The sequence below is a fragment of the Thalia democratica genome, chromosome 5, assembly GCF_965202585.1.
Source record: "Thalia democratica chromosome 5, ktThaDemo2.hap1.1, whole genome shotgun sequence".
NCBI lineage: Eukaryota > Metazoa > Chordata > Thaliacea > Salpida > Salpidae > Thalia > Thalia democratica.
In genome coordinates this window covers 48457342-48483753 of record NC_139169.1, presented here as the reverse complement: position 1 = coordinate 48483753, position 26412 = coordinate 48457342, and the positions used below count along the sequence as shown (strand labels likewise).

The 26412-nt window shown below is 25.2% G+C and overlaps 1 protein-coding gene across 1 annotated transcript; it reads left to right on the top strand.

Annotated features, from left to right (window-relative positions):
• On the top strand, positions 1-24363 carry LOC145836203 (coatomer subunit alpha-like). Its single transcript, XM_082944020.1, has 26 exons — positions 1-60; positions 1901-1964; positions 3277-3390; positions 7318-7391; positions 8250-8366; positions 8534-8684; positions 9375-9493; positions 10409-10539; positions 10669-10809; positions 11061-11258; positions 12819-12961; positions 14760-14976; positions 15122-15346; positions 17411-17543; positions 18890-19066; positions 19264-19453; positions 19625-19698; positions 20047-20242; positions 20389-20537; positions 20624-20762; positions 20831-20916; positions 21425-21646; positions 21942-22055; positions 22490-22690; positions 23254-23429; positions 23820-24363. Exons 2-26 carry the CDS (start codon positions 1925-1927, stop codon positions 23959-23961), a joined length of 3669 nt encoding a protein of 1222 aa, XP_082800146.1. The 5' UTR covers positions 1-60; positions 1901-1924; the 3' UTR covers positions 23962-24363.
• The last annotated feature ends 2049 nt before the right edge of the window (positions 24364-26412 follow it).

Below are 26412 nucleotides of genomic sequence, written 5' to 3'. Positions count from 1 at the left end.
AATGGTGTGCAGCTCGATGACCAAAAGGTATTTCTCCACACCAATCCATTGACTTTAGTTGTGAGTGTTCACATTTTTCTTTCTTTCTTATGAATCAATTAAAATATCACAACAACATTACAATTTAGATTGTTAAATATTTTGCTTTTTCTACAAATAGTTTATATCATTTCATTTGTTTACTTTAATCAGGATTTTCACACACTCAGGATAACTCAGGATATTTTGAGTTTATCTTTTAAAGTCAGGCAAGTTAAGTTAAAATGAATTTATAAGATATGGCAGGTGGAACAACACATGATAAACTTAAACTCACTCGCTTGACCTTCAGAAAATGTTTATTGTTGAAGAGTATAGAGTGAGTTCTTCTGATTTTTTTCTACTTAAAAAAGAAAAAAAGAAAAAAAAGTCACTCAGGATAGTTTTTTGACCCAAAGAGTGGCACCTTGTTTAATTTTTATTTATTGGTTTTAACACCATTTTATTACTTTCTATTTACAGTTTACTTATACAAGATTCCACACTTTTAAACTGTAGAGATACTAATAGATTAAACCTTCATTCATATGATTAATATTTCTTGATAGTTTTTACAAGAACCTTTTAATTTTTTATACATATTATCTATATTGATGCTTAATTTATTTGACACATGATATTTTTTAAAGTCATTAACTTTATAGTCTTCTTTTCAAAATGATGTTAGAGAACTTAAAGTACAGTTCTTGAGTTGTTCCTGTTATATCACTTGAATCATATTTAAAAAATGTTGATTTCTGTAATTTTTTTTGTTGCCATAATCCTTGTCCCATCTATTTTAACTTAAATTTGTACCTAAGCTATTTTTTATTGTATTAATGAGAGTTGCCACACACTTAGGATACTCAGTATACTGAGTATAAGTCAACACAGTTTGAAATTTCTAAAAATCTCAGGATAACTCAGACTAGTTTAATTTTTTCAAGGATTACAGAAGATTTGTACACACTTTTCATCTTAATATTTTCATTTTGTTATTAGCTTTTTGTAGTACTTAATAATTCTCACTCGTATGATTTCATTACTACTAAATCAAATAATTCTGTGACAAAAAAGTTTTTTAGTTTTAATCATGCATGCATTATTAAAAATTTCATTTTATCCTTACAGTCCTCTTTATATCTAAACTAAACTTAGGACACTAAAAAAGTTATTGAAGTCAATTAAAAAACAACTTAAGTCACTTTTAGTTATAATAGTATGTATTTTGAATAAAACTTTTTTTTTTACATTTCTAGGTTTCAAAATTATACTTTCAAATCTCTGATTTTGTATAGTTTGAAAACTATTCAAAAATTTAATTCATTAATAGATTTTTTTCTTGGTAATACCTACTTAGAATACTTATTTAATACTTCTAGACTTAGAATACAGAAATAACTCTTATAATAATACATTTCCATGCTTTTGTATACTGTTAATTGAATTTTGAAAGTAAAAATATAGCTTTCTAAATCAATATGAATTTTAAAACTATTTAGAAACACATAAACTTTCACTGATTTTTTTAATTTCTTAAGTCTATTATTTTGTAGTTTCAACTTTGACTATATTTGTAAGTTTGCAGTGCAATATTTTTTGCAACATTAAACCGCTGTATTTTAAAAAAATCTGTTTTAAAGTTTTACATCATCATTTAAAATTAACTTATTTTTCAGTATAGTTATTAAAAAACATTGTAAATTTAGAAGTGATCAGACCACTGCAAATTGTTAATCACTATGAGAATTAAATATTTGTTCTAAAATTGTTATTTAAGTCTTTTTTGAACACAACGTTTGTGTTTATATTAAAGTATTTTACAATTAAATAGTTTATATCAGAACATAAAAAAGTAAACTTAATATAGGTTTCTTAACAGGTATAGCAACACAAAAACATTTAAATGCTAATTAAATTTGACACAAAGTCTGCTAGAGTTAAAGGTAAGATTGTTTTTGTAATTTTTAGTTCTATAAAACAAATTTAGATTATTCTTACACCTCCTATGAAACTATAATGACTTTTTATTTTGAATTAATTATTTTCCAAGTTTTGCTTAAAACATATGTTTTCTTTTTTATGAATAAATAAAAACATATATTTGGCTTATGAAAAAAGTTTTGTTAGTTTTTTATTATTGATGTTTAATTATAAATTATAAATATTTTTAACAATACAATGTTTCACTCGCTTGAAACTAGTCAAACAAGATCATTAGTTGAATAAATCTTATTCAAGTAGAAATATTTAAAATTTATAATTGATCATTCTCCTTATATTTAAGTTGAGAACTTTGATTGTCATCCTTAAATAAAAAGGACACATTATTGATGTTTATTGTTTAAGGCCATGGGGGGGGGGGGGGTAGAAGCCATTTTTGACCAAAAATAACATATAGACTTACATTATAGTAAATTTCATAATCTTTCAGATGCTCTTTTTAGATTTTAAAAATATTAAGTAACTTTTTTTTTATGACCGGTTATATAAAGGGTTGACTTTATAAAGGGTATATAAAGGGTAACTTTAAAGCCGTTTTTCATGAGTTTTTAAAAACGGGCTTTAAAATCTATCTTCTCCTTCATTTTTCAAGCAATCTTCTTAAAATTTTTAGCAAATGTTCCTTACATTATGAGAAAAAAACGTTATTTGTGAATTTTAATAATTTAAAAAAATAAAAATTTTATGACAAAAAAAAAAAAAAAAGTGATTCTTTATCAAAAAAATTTTTTTTTTTCAAAAAAAAGGTATTTTTACTTAAAAATTTTTTAAAGTCACAAATAACGTTTTTTTGTTATTGTATAAAGAATAGACTGTGAAAGCTTGATGAAGATTGCTTAAAAAATGAAGGAGGAGATAGATTTTGAATGCATTAGTCTTTTTTTGCCGTTTTAGTTTTTCCTTCCCCATAAGAAACCTGTTATGCGGCCCGACTTTGGCCGGTCATATCTCAAAAACTAATTCGAATTTTTAAAAACGGTAAAAAGCAACTTGAAGCTTAGTAAAAACTCTATAAAATAAGATCAGCTTGTAAAAAACATGGCCTACCCCCCCCCCCCCCCTGTGGCCTTAAGTAAAATCTGAATTATCACAATGTTCTATTGATCTTTACTAATAAAATAAGCTTTAGTTGTTGATTTAAATTCAAAAGTTAGGGCTTTTAAAGTTTAAATCACCAATACAGTATAAGTATTTTAATTTGTTATAAATATGTACCATTAAATTTTAATTTCTATAAAGAATGTATTGTTTTAGGAATTTCATTCCACCCAAAGAGACCATGGGTGTTATGTTCTCTTCATACTGGAAGCATTCAACTTTGGGATTACAGAATGTGTACTATAATTGACAAGTTTGATGAGCACGATGGTTAGATAATTTTTCTAGAAAAAATGCTTGTACTATTAGCTTTTATTGCTTCAATTATATAAGGGCGTCTGAAGTTGGTTTTATGTTGTAGGTTTTGCTTTGAAAATTTAGTGCTCATTTAGTTTTATTTTAGTTTAGAGTGCACTTAAGTTAAAATTACTGAATGTATAGTTTTATTTTTATTTGATTATACTGTTGTAGAAAATTTAACATTGTATGAATTTTTAATAAAAAAATTAAATTATTAGTTTTACTGTTTATAGTTTGACAAGGTCAGATTTTTAATCACCAAAACTGGTCCCAAATAAAATAGTAAATTAACATGTATAATACTAATTAATAAAAAAAAAAATGTTTGGATAAAATTTTCTGGAGTAAAAACTCTTTTATATATTAACAGGGTTCCCACTTCTCTTGATTTACCTAGATTCTCTTGTAATTTTCCTGATAAAATCTTAAAAGCGGAATAACCTGATATTTTCCTGGATTTTACTTGAGTAGTGGTCAAAGTTTTTATAATATATCAATTTTTTTTTGTTTAATAAAGTTCATTTATATTTTAAAGTTTTAAGTTTGAAAAAGGTTATTTTATGTTAAGGAAATAAAGAATAAGTAAATTTGTGTGCTATGCATTAAATTACTGATACTATTTTGTTATTCCATTATTATTTTTTTCCTTTAAAAATGTGATCTTTTTAAGATTAAGTTAAAGCTATACTCTTGAATATTTAAGTGCTAGATTTTGTACAGTACACCATTCATCAGAACAAGCTGAAGGGATAGTAAGTTCAATACTTATTTACAAGATTAGATATAAAGTATGTTTATTTCTTAGATTTTGTTAAGATTAAAGTATGTTTTTTAAAGCCTTTATTTTAGTTTTAAGTTTTTATCAGGTGATGCATTATCAAAAGTAAATTGTATTTTTCTAAGTATAATTAGAAATTAAATTTAAAGTTTTTGAGTGTAGACATCCACTATATTTATTTTCAGTGTTAACAAAATAAAATGTTTTTAATTTTTATGTTACTTAAAAATAAATTAGGCCTTTGAAAACTATTGAAAATGCCTATGATATCTTAGCTTATTGTATTGATATACTAGAATGCTGATCCTGCACTAAGTTTAATACTGTCCCTAGCATATAGTTTTCAATATATGCAGGTTTGCCAAAAAACCTGGAATCCTTGAAAAACCTGTTTTAAAAAAAATTAGTTCAAATAAACCATAAATTTTCTTAAGATTCTTTTCAGAAATTTGAAAAAAAACCTAGAAAAACCAAGAATTTCGAACCAAAGTCACTAAAATCCTGAAAAAGCGTGGAATTTTAAGAAGTTTTTGCATGTAAAGTAATAAAATTTTGAATTTAAACAAAAAATCTATCATATAGCCATAGGTGATATTATTTGTTATTGTAAAAAAATCATTAAAAAACACATTTATAGTAGCTCTACAATTTCTTTTCAATTTTGTTAGATTGTTTAAGACAGTTTTTTACCTAAAACTTAATTTTTTACTAAAAATATACCAAAAACTTGTACTTTAGAAAGCCTGGAAGAAATATAGAAAATCTGGAGGAAATTTTTTAAAACATTTGGCAATTCTGTATATGCTATAAGCTAAATAGATTACACTTAAAAACTGTTAAATAGCAAACTTTATTTTATAAAAGTAATCTAATAACATCTTATCAAAAACGTACAGAAATAAAAGCTTATATATTGGTTTAAAAAGAAGTCAATAATAAAGATGAACAGTAGTTTGTTACAATTGTTTTCTAAACCATCAAGCAGACAATTTTTTTAATAATTTTATTAGATTTTTATTATTTTTTCCTGGATTTTTTTTTTTGAAATTTAAAATAGGATTCCTGTATGAGTTAGTTTACAAAATAATTATCCTCAGAATAGTTTTTGTAAGATATACAAAATCAGCTTACAATAAAGTAGTTGTAGAGTTTAATGACTTATTAGATTTTTTTTAATAATATTATTTTGTTTTAAAAATTCATTATATTATACATCTTATAATAAACGTTTTCTTTTTTAATTTAACATTACTGGTCAACATAACACAGCTATATATTTGCACAACTCTTGTCTGTAATAATCATACTATTTAAAAGACAGTTAAATGTTTTGTAAATATAATATTAATATTGATTTATTCATATGTAGAGTTTTCGTATTTTTTATATAAATTAACCTTGTGGAAAATATATTTATTAATTGTAATTCCTAATGTTTAGTTATATTTCTAACAGAAAAGCTGTAGATAAAAGAAATACTGATTATAAGTTTTCTTTTAATAATAAATCTTGTAAAATTATAATTACAAAATTTATATAAAAAAAAAGTAACAGTAAAATTCATAGTTTTTAAAAGAGTTTAACTCTGTTTCTTAAAATTGGTTATTTTAATTTTAAAAGTTATAAATAGAGTTCATACTACTCAGGCGAAAGCAGGCCAAATCAGTTTTTATTGTCATTATTGCCAAAGTGTCAGTTTTTGTCAGTTTAAATACTTAAAATTTATGAATTGTTAAAAGAAAATTAATAATAAGTTTGTTTGAGCCAATTTCAACTTTGTTTTTTATAAAATTATGATTTTTAGCTTTATTTTTGCTAAACTTGAGGCAATATTGGCAAAATTTTAGGATTTGTCAGTACAAATGTTTAAACATTTATTTGATTCTATAAGAAGTTTGAGAATCAGTTTCTTCATTGAAATATTTTTGTCTTAGTCTTCGAAAACTCTATTTATCAAAATCATTGCAATATTGACAAAATGTTGGGATTTTTCAATACAAAAATTTCTCAACTTTAGAATAAGTTCAAGTATCATTTTGTTTTATTTTGAATAGATATTTAAGTTGTGGATTTTTTCTAGATAACCATTTGGTTTTTGTATTCCAGAACTCTGAAAGTAGAATGCTAAATATTTTTGTAGCAGTTACATAACAATTTAAGTTTAGAAAACTCAAACTTATGACACTTTCCAGGTGCTATATCTAATGAAATAAACATAAACAATGTTTAATTACTAATAAGCTTTGAGATTACAACCTAATTAAGAGGCTATATTGTTTCATCTAGTTATAAACCAATTGGGTGCCAACAATTAAGATTTAGGAAAATATTTGGTATTCTAATCTTCTAAATTCTAAATGTCATTCTAAATTTGATTATGATTCTAAATCGAAAATGTCAGTCTAAAAGTGCAAAGTTTTGTTTATAAACCATGTATATACTAAACACACGTATAGTTTTAATAAAGTCTAACCTTAGCTTTTCTAAGACAATTTTTTTTTACCCAAGTACTTGTTTCTACAAATAATGTTACTCTGTGGATTAAAAGTAAACCTTTCTACAGATCGTTAAAACCTAAGTATTATTATTAGGGTCTTCAGCATTTACTGTCATAACATTTTATCTATGATATTCAACCATTTTTTTAAGCTTTTTTGTTTATAACTGCTTTTAAATATGTTTTTTTTTTGCAATTGGTTTTAATGTGGTGAGTAGTGTACAAGTTTCACATGGATACCTTATAAGTTTTACAAATTATGTTTTGTTGAAACTGTTTTTTTAGTTAGTTTTTTAAGTAACTAAATGTTTAAATATTAAAACACTTTAAGAGTATACGTGAACATAGAAAATAGAGAATGTTAAATACCAAAGCAATATGTTTTCAGTAAGTTTGAGTAGTATAAACATTCTAATCATGTAGCTTTAAGTTTAACAATATCTTGTAATCAAAAAACCTATAGCACCCTATTTTACTTACCTCTGAAGTTTAGAATTGTTGTTTACTTTTTACTTGGCTAGATAAACATGATAATCTTTGATAAAAACAAATATGTTAAACTTTTTGTTTTAGAAAATAATATATCCTATTATCTTAACATATTTTACTTTTTATAATATAGGACCAGTAAGAGGTGTATCTTTCCACTGTGAGCAGCCTCTTTTTGTTTCTGGAGGTGATGACTACAAAATAAAAGTTTGGAAACATCATAGTTGTTAAAATATCTTATTAAAAACAAAATTTTCATTTTTTTTTATCTTTTTAATAAAATTACTTAATCTTAAGCCAGTTATTATCAAAGTAATAACTCAAAAAAGCATATTTTTAATTTATAATCAAAACAAAGTTTTTATTAAATAAGCTTATTTATTTGTGATCATCGCGTTAGCGAGAAACAATTGTAAAGCAAAGAATTCAATAGAACTTTTGTTTTAATTATATAAGTTTTAAATTATAATTTTGTAATTATATAAAGGCTCCTTAAGTGTGAAGCTCTAGCAATTTATTGTTTAAGTCTCAATTTTTTTTAACTTACTTTTAAAACAAATTTATAGCCGATAAATCTAAAAATCAAGATGTTACCATTTGTTTTTACAACTTATTGTATACTAAGTTATATGTTTTCAATATAGATTTGTACAATATAAAATCAGAGTACTAACAAAAGTTAATAAATGTTTGTTTTGAGTCTATTTTATTATTATTTATAATTTTCCAAAAAAAAAAACATAAGACTTTTTTTATGTTATATTATGATATAACATAAAAATTATATTTATATAATATTTAGAAGAAAACTTGCTGTTTTTCTACATGAGTATGTACATTTTCCTATATAAATAAAAAAAGTTTTACAGAAACAGGATATATATATTTTATTTTTCTCCGTAACATGTATAAAAATTTAGCTTACGATAAAAATCGTATATGCATTATCGTTATGATTATATTTAAATTGGTGTCTAACTCTGTAATTTTACCTCTTTTTAGCGTTTTCTTTGGCTAAATTCAAAAAAGAATTGTTTAACTGAGTATAATAATATATACTTACAGTTGTGGAACTACAAGCTAAAAAGATGCATGTTCACTTTGTTAGGTCATCTTGATTACATAAGATCTACTTTCTTCCATCATGAGTATGCATGGATTTTAAGTGCTTCAGACGATCAAGTATGTTTCTAAAGAAATTTATATTAAGCTAAGTGTTAATTAGTTTATTTTTTATAATAATATCATTAAACGAAATAGTGGAACTATGTGTTACTTTTGCCTCCCAAAGCTATGTATTGTAAGTCATAAAAATACTAGCTAGGTGTCTTAGTTTTATACAACAACAGACAATACGTATATGGAATTGGCAATCCCGTACCTCAATAGCTGTTCTTACTGGTCATAATCATTATGTTATGTGTGCTCAGTTTCATCCTACTGAAGACCTTGTTGTATCAGCATCACTCGACCAAACTGCTAGGGTGTGGGATATTTCTGGTTAGCTTATAGTGTTTGTATCGAAGTTTTAAAGAATTTTTGAAAATTTTTTTTTTCACATAAAACATTTAGATGTTTTTTATTTTTTATGATATTGTTTGTAAGTGATGTAGTCTCAACTTGAACAACATTTAAAAACTTTTTTAAAACTTAGATTTTGTAAAAGCACTTTTAATTTTGATAAATATAGTTTTTTTTTCTTTTACATAATTTTTCTTTATTGTTATTTATATTATTTAATGTTAAAGTCTTAAGGAACATAGTTTCGTATTCTAAACAGTAACATTATGAATTAATTCCAACCTAAACTTTTGATGATAAACGTATGATAATAATTTATGAGCTTGAGTCTGTTTTATAAAAGTGACTGGCTAAAGCAGACAAAATCACTGAAATTTTATTTTTTTTCTGAAATTCATTAATATTATATCTATATTGAGCTTATGCTAATGGCATTTTTAAAAACTTTGAAGCATAATAATAGTAGACAAATTATATTTTAATGTCGTTGTAAAAATTATATCAATTAGCTGAGTTTTCAAGTTTAGTGTAGAATAATAAATCTTTTACTTTCATGTTATTATAGAGAAACTTGCTTAAAAGTTATTTTATTAAATTTTGAAAATGAGTTTTAGTTTAAATTACAACTAGTTTGAACTAATAAGAAATATTTATATTTTTTTCTAACAGGACTTCGTAAAAAGCAGTTTTCACCTGGAAGTTCTGTTGACGAACCTCGTAACTCTACTAATCCTTCAGCTATTGAACTTTTTGGAGGTACCGATGTAATTGTCAAGCATGTACTTGAGGTTAATATAATTTTTTATCAAGCAAATTTAGGCTTTTATGTTAATCACAGTTTTAATAAATAAATTACGTAATAGATAATAAATATTTAAAGTTAAATTAGAATTATTAACGTAAAGTATAGTATTAATTTAAAACTAAATATCAAACCTAAGTAAATTTTAAGATTATCACAAAAAAAAAGTTGTTAAACATTTCAAACTTAATTCCAAAATGTTTATTTTAAAAGTAACTTGAGTTAAAAAAAATAATTAGTTTCTATAGCTAGTAGTTTTTCTTTATTTTTAAAGGCTATTTCAGTTCTTTACAATATACTTATTGTCTAACTATTAGGTTTTTATATTTTTTTTTAGTTGCTACTTTATGTTTACTTTTTGTAGCTTTACTTATACATAGTTATAATCTTAATTTTTACTAAACTGTCTGTAAGCATTTGTAATAAAGTTAATAGTAGTTACTTAATCCATAATTAGAACTCTACTTGTTTATCACTGACAGTAACTTCTACTTTATAAAGTAAAATAATATTCTATTAGACGAATATTAGAAACTGAAAAACCTTAAATTTTGGTAAATAAAAAAAAATCAAATTTATAATTAAATAAAGACTAATTAGAAAAGGGTATTTTTATTAAGTATGATAAAAGTTTTTATTATTCATAGTTTGTGGAAATGAATACTTTTAGCACCAAGGTTTAAAGAAATGATTTTAGGTAATAATTTATTTTATTTTAAGTTTTACGTTGTTGTAAAAGAAGGACCCTTAAAAGTTCTCACCCATTTATTGTAAACATTTGATTTTTCAAATAACTAACTAATAGTAGAATTAATTTAAAACTGCTTATTATTTTTCTTATGAATGTAATTTTTAACCAAGAAAAGCAAAGAACCATTTTATATAGTTTAAATTGTTTTAGGGTCACGATAGAGGAGTGAATTGGGCATGCTTCCACCCAACTCAGCCTCTTATTGTAACAGCAGCTGACGATAGATTGGTAAAAATTTGGAAAATGAACGACACAAAAGTTTGGGAAGTCGACTCTTGCAGGTATGAAAAACATGATTTCAAATAAAATTATGATACTTAATTTTTTCTTTCGTTACTAAATATAAAACCATTGTGATAAAAATGTAGTGTTTTACTGAAAAATTATATTCTTTAGTAATAAATTAACAGAGGTCACTACAACAATGTTTCCTGTTGTGCATTTCATCCTCGTAAAGATCTTATATTATCAGTATCTGAGGACAAGTCTATAAGGGTTTGGGATATGAACAAAAGGACATGTATCAAGACACACAGGAGAGATCATGATCGGTTTGTATATATTAATTCATATATATAAATATAAATTTATTGATAGTGTTTTTAAAATTATATACTTTAACTTGGTTAAAAAATGTTTATTTTAATAAAAAAAAACAAAGAATGAATTTTGTTAGATTTGAAAATATTTTTAAAGAACTTACTAATGTTTTGTTTTGTAAGCTTTTTCATTTTAAAATTTTTGTAATGACATTTTACTTGTTAAATTATTAAAGTATTTAATACTTATTACTTAAATAAAGACACTGGATACTTTCGTGCCATCCATCACTAAACCTTTTTGCTGCCGGACATGATACTGGATTGCAAGTTTTTAAACTTGAGAGGGAGAGACCAGCTCATGCTACTCACAACAATTTGCTTTATTACGTAAAAGAAAATTATCTTAGAAAATTAGATCTCACTACTAGCAAAGATAATGCTGTCATGTCTCTCAGAAGGTTTGTATTTTTTAGGTAGTAATATATTATTTTTCCAAAGTAAAAGACAAAATTCAATTTTAGTCGAGAAAATAAGCTTTAATACAATAATTGATCGTGCAAACGGTTTATTTTTTTTAAACCCAAAAAGTTAATAACAAACTTTTGAAAATTTCATGAAATATCTTAAAGTTTTCTTTTGAATTTATAAATAAATATATGTTTTATTTTAACTAGTAAATATGACCTAGTGAGCTTGATCAATGTTTCTGTAATTGCCAGTATATATTTAAATGAGTTACTGTGGTTTTTGTAAAATACTTTTTTCTCTAACTTACTTCCAAAATCCATATCTTTATTAACTTCGTAAACTTTGTAAATTGTTTTGTTTGTGGAAGTTTTTGACGCATTAATAAGTTCTTTAAGCAATGAAGCTGTTGATAGCGTTTGAAATTCCGTTGTTTTTATTTTAATTACGTTATTTAAGCTTCTGCATCCAATTAGTTTCATTGAAACTATTTCTGCAGAATGTAGTTTAATAATTGCTTATCGTTAAAATACAAACTTATACCTAATTCTATGCAACTTAAAAAAACATTGTTGAAATATAATAAGCTATAATTTTTATAAAACAAGAAATTTTGGTTTTAAAAATATTTTCTGAATTGTTTTAGACGTTGTTTGTTTCAAAAGTAGTAAATCTTACACTAAACCGTTTGATACATCCTTAAATTGTTCGTTAACCTTATAGTGTACCGTTAGTACACTATAGTATTATAGTGTACCGAAAACCTTTGTCAATAAACTATTAAAAAAAGCCTTCAAACAAACTTTTTTTTTTAGATTTTGTTACCATAACTGTTGTAATATAAACTATATGAAGAACTCGAAACATAGTATAAAAACTTTTTAAAATTATATGTAACATAAAGGTTTAAACTGGTAATCTGTTTTTGTTAAAATTTCATACTGATTATTCACTACTACTACTTACGATCCATCCGATCATTTTAAAGTTGTTGTAACAGTTATTTTTTCGAATTTTTATTAGATTTAGATTTTAGTTAAAATACACAAACTTGCAACTTTTTTACATATTTTTTTGTATATAAAATAGTAAATTTTCTGGTAATTTATTTAGCTCGTGTATTATTGTAGACAGAAAAACTGTGTAACGAAAACTCAAACGTACTTAAAAAAAATTATTTCAAAGTATTATGTGTATTGTATATTTTTATATGAAAGCAGGGGTAGAAAACTTAAAAAATAAAACTTTTTTTTTTTATGTTTATTGAATAAGAAATAGCTGAAGCACATGAAGGTACTAATCGTTTATTTATTTTAAACATTGTTTAAAATAGTGCCACCATTTTTCTTGTTATACAGTTTTAAAATAACCAGCTTAAAGTTAACAAACAAAAAACTATTTCTAATCATAAAGTTTAAGATTAACTTATTTTGGAAGTTAGCACTTACTAACAATACTATTTACATAAAAAATAATTATAAGCATACCAATGTAATCTTGTGCAAACTTTTAGAATTATATTTGAATAATTTTGCTTAAATATTTTTTAACAGCGGATCAAAAGCAAGCGTGTATTCGCTTTCTTACAATCCTGCTGAAAATGCAGTACTGGTCACTTCAAGAGCATCAAACGTTGAAAATTCTTATTATGATCTATACAAAATTTCTAAAAACTCAGACTCCAATCATCATGAAGGTGAGTGGTTTATTGACCTCAAAAAGTTTAACTAATTATATAAGTAAGCGGTACTAATTGTATAAATTAGTTTTATAGGATTTCAAAAATAGTTTTATCCTGAAAATTTAAATAGTTTATTTAATTAAGAGAATGTTTGTATAGACTAGAATTTGTTGTAATTAATCAAAAATAAATTAAACAACTCAAATGTTTAAATTTTATTGTCAAAATAATGTTTCACTCGTTTGAAACAAATCAAACGAGATCCTCATTGATAATAATAATAATTAGTAATAATAAAATCTATATTTTTTCTAAAAATATTCATGCAAGAATACATTTGGCTAAATTTGAAATAAAACTGGCATTTATGTGTAAAAAACAAACAAAATAGAACTTATAGTTTAAAACTATCAATTTAGCATAATCATAAAATTAACAGGTGAGTTCATGCTAATGTTAGAAAATTATAAGCTACTTAATAATATTATAAGGTTTAAAACTTAAAACAAATGAACGTACTTACAATTTGTAGGCTTGTAAAATTTGTAAACAAACAAATCTCTTATAACTAAAACACTAGAATGAGTTACTACTTTTACTGTTTAAAAAAATCAACTATCATATCGTGACGTAATTATAAGTTTTGCTTAAAAATTCTAATGGTATTTTATATTTGTTGTTACTTTTATCAGCTTTAATATTTATATGTACAAGAAAAAATAGGAATAAATTTGTCAAAATTATTTAAGTTTTAAAATAAAGTTTTTTGAAATAAACACACGAACAAATTAACTGGCCTCTTTTATTTAATGAAGCTCTCCCGTCAGCGTTCGCTATTTCCATCTTCTCATAGGTACAGGTCATGCAGATTCTCTGCGAATTCCTTGTTACTCCGATGCGATATAAAATGTTCCAGTTAATGTTGTAACCAGTATTATTGTTTTTAAATTTCCAAATATATTTGGACAGTTCGTTGCCAGTTATTTAGAGAGTTGTTAAGTCTCCTTATTATTAAGTCGAGAACTTTTGTTGTGATTTCTAAAGTAAAATGTACACAAACATAAATTAAGTACTAATTAAGTTGTTACGTTTTACACTTGTTTTAACTTTTAAATTTTAAACTAATAAGTCTTCTTTTGTGTACTTTATACATGTTTCTACGAAATTTAAAATTTTTAAGAACATAAAAAAAACGATATACTGTTAATTACCATGACCATTTTTTCTAATATTAAATTTTTACCTTTCTTGTTATAAAACAAGCATAGGTATAACCTTAACAATGGTTTAAATACTAAAATATACAATTAAAAGAGTTTAAATATCAATAAGTCTCTAAATTTTTGTAAAATGAAAAAAAATTAAATAAAATATCAGCATTGTTTTGCATTTATATAGATTAACAAAAACTGTTTTACTTTTTTTGTCCTGCTTATGTCTTTTATAAATAAGTTTAATACAGCATTTTAACACAAATGATTTTAGACCAGTTTTAGATTAGATATTAGAAGTCTGTCAAATTGTTGATTTATTACCAATATTATTAAGTTTCCTCTTAAACTTGTTTAGTTGAGATTTTTGCTGTAAATGCAGTTTTAAAGTTTGTCAAAAGTTACTCAGCTATGTAGCTGTTAATTGAAATTAATTATATTATTCATTAAATTTTGGATAGCGAATTGCATCAGCCCTATGAAATATTACACACATTTTTTTTAAACTAGGCGTCACATAAACAATTTTATAAAATTGCAGCTAGATAAAGCTCGCAACAGATATTGTTATTATAATTGATTAGCTATCACAATGTCAACAGATCCAAAGCGTTCATCAGGAATCACAGCTATTTGGGTGGCTAGGAACAGATTAGCAGTACTCGATAGAACACACACGATTGTTATTAAGAACATGCAAAATGAAGTGACAAAGAAAGTTCAGGTGTCCTCTGTTGATCAGATATTCTATGCAGGGACCGGATTTCTTCTTCTAAGGACTCCTGACGGTGTTACACTTTACGATGTGCAGCAAAAACGGTTAGGTTTTAATTATTTCCACAATTGTTTTAAGAAATATTTTAACTAATCTTTTCTACCAATAAAAAGCCTGTTTGCAACATTGTAACTTATAAACAACACTTTGTTAAAAGTTTAGTTTTTAAGCACTCTTATCAAAAAACAGTCAAATGGAATCTGTGCAAGCACCAAAGGTGAAATATGTTGTATGGAGCAGTGACATGTCACACGTGGCTTTGTTATCCAAGCACAACATCACTGTTTGCAATAGAAAGCTGCAACAGTTGTGCCAGATCCATGAAAGTGTTCGAGTAAAAAGTGGTGCTTGGGATGAAAATGGCGTGTTCATCTACACAACTTCAAATCATATTAAATATGCACTCACCAACGGGTAATTATATTTGTTGAAAATATTAGTTAGTTTATGCTTAAGCAATTTTTAAATTTATATATTTCATTATTTTATATTTTCTACTTCTAAAAATAATTATAATTTCTAACTACAAATAAAAAGTTTTAAATACTTCTAGATTCATAATTCTTTCATTCATCTTATAGTTTTTTTTATTAGTAGTGAGTAAAAACAAACATGTTCATGTTTTTCTAATTTTAGTTTTTTAAGTTACTTTTAAAACTAAGTATAGATGATTTACATTCTGTAATTTGTTGAAGCATTTATTAAATATGGTTTTGATAATTAAGACTTTTCAACAAGTAATGAAGTTATTTTTTATATAAATGCTAAACATTATAACATTGCTACGTCGGTATATAAATTTAAGAAACAGTTATTAACTTTTGCAAATGATAAATTAAACTTTTAAACTTATTTTTATTTGGGGTAAAAAAGTGAAATAAATAAGCTTAATTTTAAGTGACACTATTTTTTTATGAACAACTTTACTTTTAGTTGTATTTATTTACTGCGTATTTATAAGTATTTTTAAGCAGTAATGAAAGTGTATTTTTAACTATTTTTTTTAAATGATCTTTTAAAGTACTATCAAACAAAATTTTAGATATTTACAGGGTGGCTACTAAATCTGAAATTTGAAATTTAAGCTAAACAAACCTGGAATTATAGGAAATTTTGAAAAACATCTGGAAAAAACTAGAGTTATAAATATATTTTATTTAATAAATAGTATTAAAATTTCGATTTGTCACAAAAAATCTACCATATAGATAAAAAAACTTGTCATCACCAAAAAGTTTTCTTATTAAAAAACACATTTAGCATAGCCTTACAGTATCTTTTTATGTTGTTATACTATATAAAACAATTTCTTACCTTAAATTTAATTTAAACTAAAAATAGACCTGAAAACGTGTACTTTTAAAAACCTGGAAGAAGTATTTGAAAAACAAGGGGTCACCCTGTATTTAATAACTATGTACCATTGCTACAAATATTCAATAAAAGTTAATAAAACAAGACGTTAAATATAGCGAGAAAGTTAAATTTAGTTTGTACTTTTCTGCAGAATAAGATTAAAATTAAATCGACAAAAGTTATAAACACATTTATAATTGATACTTTATAAAGCGCAAAAATATTAGGAAATGAGAATGTAATGCATGGTTTTGTGATTAATTATGTCAAAGTAAATTTTTTGGTCTCAGAATATGGATTGCTTTTAAGGTTTTTTTCTGGTAAATAATTTGTTTAGTGAGTTGTTACATATACCAGATCCTGGTAAAACAATTTATGCAAAACAATAAAAATTGAACTTTTTCATAACAATTATTTTTAAATGGGCTAATAGTTTGTTTTTGTCTTATATTTCTTTATTCAGATAAAATATTTTAAAAATCCAAATTTGTTTAAGCTTTAAGAAAATTATTAATTAAATCGTATTTAAATAAGTTTTTTTTTGCTTTAATTCAATAATAATCTGATTACTTTGTTTTAAATCATTGTTGTAAAAATAAACAGGGTGGTCATTTACTTGGAATTCTTAAATAACCTGTAATTTGAAAATTTAGACGAAGAGCCTTTAAATTAATACTCTTAAAAATAAAAACTTTAATTTTGAACAAAAATCGTCAAAAAACTTGAATTTTGAACAATTTTTATTTATAAAATGTTATAGATATTTAAATAAGATGTTAGCTAATAAAAAAAATCTATTTAATTCAGGGTTTTAAAACTAGTAGAAACTATTATAAAGCAAGTTTAAAATAGTATCTACTGTATTTTTTTTATTAATTTTCTAAAATGAAAGTATTATTCTACTAAAAAGAGGAAAAAAAACTTGTACTTTTAAAATCCTTGAAGAAAATAAAAAAATCTTAATAATTTTTTAAACCCTATGGCCACTCTGAATACAGTTTTTATAGTGTATGTTTGAACGAGTCTGCTTTTGAGTTCTTTCAAGCTTATTTGATTTATTATAATTAGTAAACAATATATATTTTACAAAACCTCTCTAAATTGACATTAATTTTTTTTCAGTGATCATGGAATAATAAGAACGTTGGAACTTCCTATTTATATCACAAAAGTGAAAGGTACCAGTGTTTATTGTTTGGACAGAGAAATTAAAACTAGAGTGCTCGGAATTGACCCTACTGAATTTAAGTTCAAGGTTTATATTAATAAATAAAAGTATTTTCTTGTTTAAAAGTTGAACTGAGGTGATTACTTAACGTGTTATTAAATATGATAAACTCACAGATTTTAACATGCCAGTGATAGCTTAAAAAAAAACTTGATTTCTAAATATCCAGATAAACAAGGCTTTTTGAAAATCAAAATAACTGTTAATTTCACTTTGATTAATTAACGGTAGTCTATCTTTTTAAAATGAGCAGTTCTACGCAGTATGCAAATTTTAGTTTACTATCATTTCTAACTGGCTTCAATTTTAATCTTTTCTTTCCTAACATGAGCATTTTTACATTTATAACTCGTTATCCGGCTTCAAAATCAAAGCGCTTATATTTGGCTAATATCTTATTTCTGTTTATTTCAAATATTTTATAACTTTTTTTATTTTTGTTGTTATATGTTTTGGTAAGGTGGGTGAGGAGTAATGGTTTAGGTTAAACATTTTCGGTACGTTATGTTAGGGATATGAGTTTAAATGTTGTAATGTACTATTGTTTTGTTACATAATCTTATTCGCATACAACTATGTATGAATAAGTTTCCAAAACCTTAATACTGCAGCCGACCCAATTTAATTTTAAATCAGTTTTATTTTAGTTTATGTTTGTTTTTAATTTAAATTTTGTTGTTATTTTTCTATGAAAGGTAATTTTAAGATAGCTTAAATTTAGTTTTATTAATTTTATTGAATTTGACAATTTAGGTAAAAAACCTGGAATTTCAAAGAATTTTTACATGTAAAGTAAGGAAATTTCGAATTAAATACGAATAATCTACCATGTAGAAAAAATATTAAAAAGTACATTTTAAGAAGCTTTACAGTATGTTTTCAAATTTTTTATAATATTTAAGACAGTATTTTACTTTGAAATTAATTTATACTAAAATTGAACCTACAAACTTGTTTTTTTTAACCTTGAGGAAATAAAAAAAAACCGGGAAACAATAAAATAAAATAAAACATTTGGAAACCTAAATCGTTTTTAAACTTTTAAAATAATGGTATTTAGCCTTATATTATACCAAAATAATTTTTAAAACCAATTAAAAAAGCTGTTCTAGATCAAAAGTCATCAAAATTAAAAAGTTAACTTTAAATATCTAGATCCTATTTGCTTATAATTTGCTTGATTTTGTAAAATTTATATAAAAATTTAATTTGAATTGTTTTTCTGCAATACTGTTTAAGTTTTACAAAAAAATTAGGCTAAATAAATATAAAAATTATATCACCTAGTACAAAGCTTATTCGAATCTGTCGTACGTAGCAATAACTACTTTATGAAATGAATGAAATTGATAATCTAGTTATTACTTCATTAGATGGCTTTAGTGAAGCGAAACTACGGAGAAGTTTTAAAGATGGTGCGAAATACCAAGTTGGTTGGTCAATCAATCATCGCTTACTTGCAACAAAAGGGCTACCCTGAAGTTGCACTACATTTTGTTAAAGACGATAACACTAAGTTTTCGCTTGCACTCGAATGTGGTGATATAGAGGTAACTTTTGCTTGTTAAATCTTTGAATTATGTTAATGTTGTATAACTAAAACGTTTTTAGCTGTTATAATGTATAAAATAATTTTTTATTGAACTTATTGTAACTTATTACAAATTGTTTAGTTTAATGTATATTTAGTTTCAACGTTTTATAATTTTTGCTTTATAGTACTCGGTAATACTAAAACACTTCTTAGACGGCGTTGAAAGCTGCAGAATCGCTTGACAACAAAAAGTGTTGGGAGGCTCTAGGAGAGATTGCTCTGGCAACGGGAAATCACCAGGTTGTTGAAAAGTGTTACCAGCGTACCAAAAATTTTGATAAGCTTTCATTCCTGTATTTGTTAACTGGAAACCTTGAAAAATTAAGAAAAATGATGAAAATTGGTAAGTTTGTTTTATTTTGCGTAAATGCAAAGTTTATAATTAAATATACGTTATAAGTATAATGTTCACTAAATATAAGTGCTTAAAAAAGTAATAACCTATAGTTTAACTAATAATAATTTATTTTTAATAATACTTGTAGCTGTACTTAATTTGAATTATTATAAATAGCTGAAGTCCGTAAGGATGTTTCTGGAAGGTTTCAAGCCGCTTTGTACTTAGGTGATGCAGAAGAACGGGTCAAGGTTACTTAAATAAATATTAATCTAAACTGTTTATTTATTTATTATTAGTTTAAGTTCTTTAAGTAGTATGGCCAAATATCTTTTGATTTTTTCTTCACATATTTGTTCAAAGTAAAGCTTATTAAAACAAATAACAATGTTAAGTTGTTTTAGTCCACTAGTTATTTAAAAGTAATTACTCAAGTTTTTGAAACGTACACACGTATTTTTTATATACAAACGAATTCATAATATTTTTAAAACATAATAGTTTTGTACTAATAAATCAGGTAACAGGATAGATTTTATTATAAATTTAATTTACTTATATGCTTTCCTCATTTAATATTTTCTAATAATAACAACCAGGTACTGAATGAAGCTGGACAAAATTCACTGGCTTATCTGACCGCAGCAACTCACAAATTGGAAGAACATGCAGAAGCTTTGGCGGAAGGACAAACTGAAGAGTTGCCTAAAGTTTCTGAAAATGCTTCACTTTTGCAGCCACTAGTGCCCGTAAACAAAAGTAATGAGAATTGGCCCATGCTTAATCAGAGCAGAGGTGTGTTGTATTCTTAAAAATGTTTTTATGGGTTGAAAAAGATTTTGATACGAATAAGTTGTGTTGTAAGTAAAGCGCTTTAAGTTTATACAAAGAGATTTTAAAAATTGTTTATTTTTAATCTTTAAGTAAAAAAAATATTTAAGGTTTCTTCAGCGGCGCAACATTGTCTTCAGCAGGAGCAGAAGATGACAATGAAGACATGAATGAAGGTGGATGGGGAGACAATGATGACGATATTGAGATTGATGAAGACGGTAACATCATCGATAAGCAAACTCCATCCGATGAAGATGTTTGTTTACTTTTTTCTTAATTTAGACATAAAAAATAGACTTAAAAGTTTAGACATATTGTTGTTTACTGCAACTTCTACCACAGTTGTTAGAAGGTGGTAGTGATGAAGGAGATAATGGTTGGGCCGTTGATGATATTGGCGAGCTTGATTTAGGTCCTGATACTGAATTTTCTGATGCTGTTGATACAGCTGCAGATGGTTACTTTGTTCCCCCAAGTAAAGGTTTGTGAATAACAAAAGTATATAAGCTGGCGAGTTCTATAGAATAGTATTAATATATCTATGTGCAGGAAAAGCAACACAAGATTATTGGTGTACAAACTCACAACTTGCTGTTGATCACATTCTTGCTGGCTCTTTTGAAACTGCTTGTAGGGTTTGTTTAAGATTAGTATAAGAAAGGTATTAAAAATAATTGAATCAAAGTTGCTCAGTTTATATATATTTTTTGTTAATAAAGCACCAAGTTTTCAAATACAATTGTTTAACTGTTCTGTTAAACAGAACAGCTCTTCTTTCAACAGAACAATGAAACAATTGTATATGTTAACTTAATGTTTTATTAGTATATATAATATATATATATATATACAAAATTAAGATACACAAAATAAATTTTTGCTCGGGACAGCTGTTTCTGTGTTCAATACGCGTCTCATATACATATATATATTTGGATAAGTAACATTTGCAGTGCAAACAAATTAACGATTTTTTTTTCAATCTAGTATTTTACAATGAATTCGCAAAAATTTTTTTTTTAATCTTTAGCTTAACTATTTTTGATAATTTTGGTTATTAAATATTACAATTTTAATAAGTGTAACATTCTTTGTACTATAAAGAAGTCGTTTTTGATTTCAATATTTTTACATCAATTTCAGTTGATGCATGATCAAATTGGTGTAGTTGATTTTTCTCCTTACAAAAGTCTATTCATGACGTCATACCAGCGTAACAGCGCAGCGTACCAGGCAATATCGCCTCTGCCACCCCTTTACATTCCATTACATCGAAATTGGAGGGAGTCTGTCTGTGAAAACGGCAAAAATCCTCATCTTCCTGCTATTGCCGTTACTTTGTCACAGCTTAAAGAAAAAATACAGGTTTTGTTACGAACAAGATCATATCAATTAAAATTTGTTTGATATGAAAACTAAACAGTTTATCTTTTTTACCCAAGTTTTTTATTGTTTCTCGGTAACTTTTTCAGTTTTAAAGTTTTTGTAAAAACACTATATAAAAATAGAAAGTTGTATATATATTCTTAAATCCTGGAAGTCAAATAACTTCTCAAACTTGGTTTTACATTTATTGTATAATAATCTAATTTAATAGTATATTGACTTTAAAGTTTGAACATCAAAAAAAGTTATAAATAAAGTTTTACTCTTTTAACAGGAAGCATATTCATTAACATTGAAAGGAAAGTTTGAAGATGCTACTAACACGTTTAGAAATATACTTCTCTCTGTTCCTCTTCTGGTTGTTGACAGTAGACAAGATGTTACTAATGTATGTTAACTTTAGCAACTTGTTTTTTTAAGCTTAAACACAATGTTTTAATTTTTTTTAACTTTTAATTTCAAAGGTTTAATTAAATAGTTTTTCTAAAATATTACGTTTTTTATAAGATGAATTAACTTATTCATCACAGTGAATTAAAATAAGTACGAAAACTATGGACTTTAAAATTATATAGAGTTTTTTTTTTTTTTTTCAATTTAAAAATACACGTTGCTACCCTCATAAAATGACTTCACTTTTATTCATTGTTTTTTTTTACTTTTTTATCTCGAAAATTACTTTTTATTGGTTTTAAATAAAAATTTTTGAGTTAATTGTAAATCGAAGTAAGGAAATATATTACATTTTAATAGAAATTATATTACTGACATGATTTATTGCTTTTAAAATTTAATCAGACTTACATTAAAAACATTTGATAGGCGCAGCAACTGATAGTAACATGCAAAGAGTACATAGTTGGCTTGATGATGGAACAGAAAAGAAAGTCATTAAGTAAGAGCGAAGACGTTAGACAAGCTGAAATGGCCTGTTACCTCACCCATTGTAATTGGGATCCCCAGCATCTTAAACTTGCATTGAGGACTGCCTACAGCTCTACCTTTAAACTTAAAAATTTCAAGGTAAAAATGTTTCTATTTGTTACTGTTTGATTAAAAGGCTCTTGATAAAATACCAAAATTTAAATTTAGGTTAAACACATATAAAAAACACAAGAAAGTTTAGTTTTTACTATTCTAGGCTTATAACAATATTTTCAATAAAAAAAAAGACTCAACTGATTTTCGTTTTAACTTTTTTTTAACATCCTGTCTCAAAGTATTTAGTGCAAATTGTTGATTTTATTAAATTTAAACGTAATAGTTGTTTTGCAGTTATAAGGTTAAAAGCTACCATGAATGCATACTATACTTCTTTTTAATTTTAAGCAGTAAACATAGTTAGTTGTTACCTTTTTTTTTGCCAAAAATCATTTAACTTAAAAATATATAAATAAATTATGCAAAAACCAATAAATAATAGATAAATATAGCTATTCAAACCATCATTTTAGTTTTGATTTTGATTAGTTTTAAAACTTTAAAATATTTTCAAACTAAATGAAATTTTAATTGGTTTGTAGAATCAAAGTTCAAGTTTATAAGCTTTTAACTATTTTTTTTCAAAATCGTTATATTTTGTACAGACGACGATGTTGTTGGTGAGGAGATTTTTGCAGCTTGAATCATCTGGAAAAGTATATGAACAAGCAAAAAAAATACTGAGGCATTGTGAGTCAAACGCGAGTAATAAGGTGGAAATGAACTACGATGCTCACAATCCGTTTGATATATGTGCTGCCTCATACACTCCTATCTACAAGTATTTTGCCTAATTTAATAATTTTTAACCTACGATAAAGTATTTAATACGAATATATAGCCAGTAAAGCTTTTCAAAATATTAAAATAAGGATATTAAGTTTTAATTGCTGACTGTAATTTTATTGCATAAGCAGCTTAGCTTATGTAGTTGTTTTGTTCCATCGAAGCAAAATGTGTTAAAGTATGTACTTAAAGTAAAACTATGTGAGGCGTTAAGTATTGTAATCAGTAAAAGTTGACTATACGGTGTTCTCTAAAATCTGTTTAACCTAATTAGAGTTGATAGACGAAAATAATACATGAGTTTTTATAATTCATTATAAAATTAAGTATCAACAAAGTATGTTTGTTAACCTTGTAGAAAAACTTCAACTGGTAAATAAAACAGGGGACGACCGTTAGTAAAATGTCCGCTGAGTGGCGCATGTTTCAAGCCTGAATACAGCGGAAGCGTTTCAACTGTGACGAATTGCACGCAAGTGGGTATGGAGTGCAGTGGTATCAAAATCAGTCTGAGGCAATTTAGATAATTGTGATTCTTGCTTTACTTGTTGACGTTTAAAAAATTTATTACTTCGCTTTCGTGTAGTTGTAACTTGTAATACTTGATTGCAAGAAAAATGCTAATATAAAAGAAAAAAATGTAATGTTTTTTACAACTTAGTTAATAGCTATTAACATTTTTTAACACTTTAATTGTATCTAATATATTGGCAAAACTTTAATTAAAAACAGTTTTACGGTCAATAAGTCTTGAATGTTTTTAAATTTTAATAGCTACTGATTTTAAGAATTAGACTTGAATTTTTAAAAAGAAAGTAAAAAATATTTTTTTAATTTAAAGGTTTTCTAGTTATGGTTTAATTAATATATGTGCAATGGTATTCCCATTTCGATTTTATATATGTGATATTTTTCGTTGTAATATTTTTAGCTCATACTTATGGTTTTTTACTAATAAATTTTCTTGATTTTTTTTTATACATAAAAGTAGTAGTAAAAAAATCTCTAAGACACCATAAGTTTTACTTGTATGTTATTTTGTGTTATTGACTCACAGGAACTATTCTAATCTTTAAATTATTTATTTAATGAATAATATTTTAGATAAATCTTATCTTTGCTAAGAAATTTGAGCATAACAAAATTTCTAGACTTCAAAAATTTGTATACTGGATAACTAGTCTCTTGCTATTGGAAGGCAACTGAACTAAATAATTACAAAAAAACAGTTAGCTTATTAAAAATTAAATGCAGTAATATAAACATAGTTTTTTAAAGTTATGAATTTATAATTAACTGTATTTTCATGAAATCAAACACAAGTCCTAATAGCTTGGAAACAAAATACAATTTTTATTTGAAACTTCGGCAAATATATTTCTCTGCATTTACCCTAAATGTACGAAGTAGAGTAATAATAAAAAAATGATTACATACACATAAAAAATTATAAAACAAAAGAACAACTAGTTAAAACAGAACAATGTTTTTTTTAAAGCAACAACACAATCAAGTTCTGGTTTTTGATAGATAACTATTGCTTACATCTAATTTTAATTTATTTGGATAATTTTTGAAATATAGTACTTATTAGTTCAGTTTACTTTATGAAACACTTATTTATTGGTTTTTAATAATTAAGTTTTTGTCTTAGTATGAAATTCAAAGGAAACAGTTTTTTGCTTGTCAGCATTACAGCTTGAACAGGCAACAAACCCCCGAAGTTTCACTAAAGAGTTTAAATCGCATTTATCTGGTTTACTCACAGTTTAACCCGTTTTTTTTTTCTATCACCGTTACCCTTGGTCGTAAGCGGCTACAGATCCGATCGGTTTGGAACTGAGCGGTTCCAATTTTAACTATCGCTAACATTTCTGCAAGCATATTTAAAGGTTTCTGATTTCAGAGGAGTTGAGTCCTTCTAAAAAGATTATTTAACACCAAGCCTTTTGTACTTTTCTGTTAACAGTTTTATCAATAAAACTCGATTCTCTTCTAGTTTTATTTGGAATTACTAAATAAATCTGTGCACACAATTTTTGCTAGATAAGTGGACCTTAAAACTATTTGCTATATTAAAAAAACATTCTCTTGCTATTTATATATCTGGTTTACAATACACAAAGGGTCAAAATCGCGCTGATCTTGACAAATTGAATGAAATTTTGTATCGAATACATATTGCAAATACTTTTTACGTCTTAATTTAATGTAGCTCGTACTAATTGATATTTTTTTAATTGAAAAATTAACTTGCGTTTTTGTAATAATAAAAGTGATATGTTTTTAAATAAATCAACTTTCACTAAATTAATAATTTATTATTTTTGAGAAAAAAACAATTACTCAGTTTTACTGCAGTGCGGATTTTCAAATTGTGAATCTAGTAAAAAAATAATGGTAAAAATGATAAATTATTAATTATCAATCTCCTATTAGTGGATAGATTACTGTGTCCTATTTATTTTTTCTAAACTCTATAGTTAAGTTACACTAAAGTCTTATTAAATTTTCTATTAAACAGCTTTTAATTGTTTAGTAAATGTCAAGTATATAATTTTGATAATGAAAATGAAGATTTTTCATTTAAATTAATAAAAGAAACTTTTAAAAATAAGTTCTGTGTAGGGTATATCGGAATAATAAGTATGTTAGAACTGTCAAAAAATATTCTATGACGATTTGTTATGAACATTTTTATAACTTTATGAAAGTTTGAATTCATACAAATAAACGTTTTTTTTATGCTGATTGTTTAAATCGGGTATTGGACCAATAATTGAGTTATCATATTGTTTTTATCATATCATATTGTCATAAAATAAAACATTTTTATAACTTTATTAAAGTTTGAATTCATACAAATAAACGTTTTTTTTTATGCTGATTGTTTAAATCGGGTATTGGACCAATAATTGAGTTATCATATTGTTTTTTGTTGACAATCCAATAATAAATCTATGTCGATTGTTGTCAGC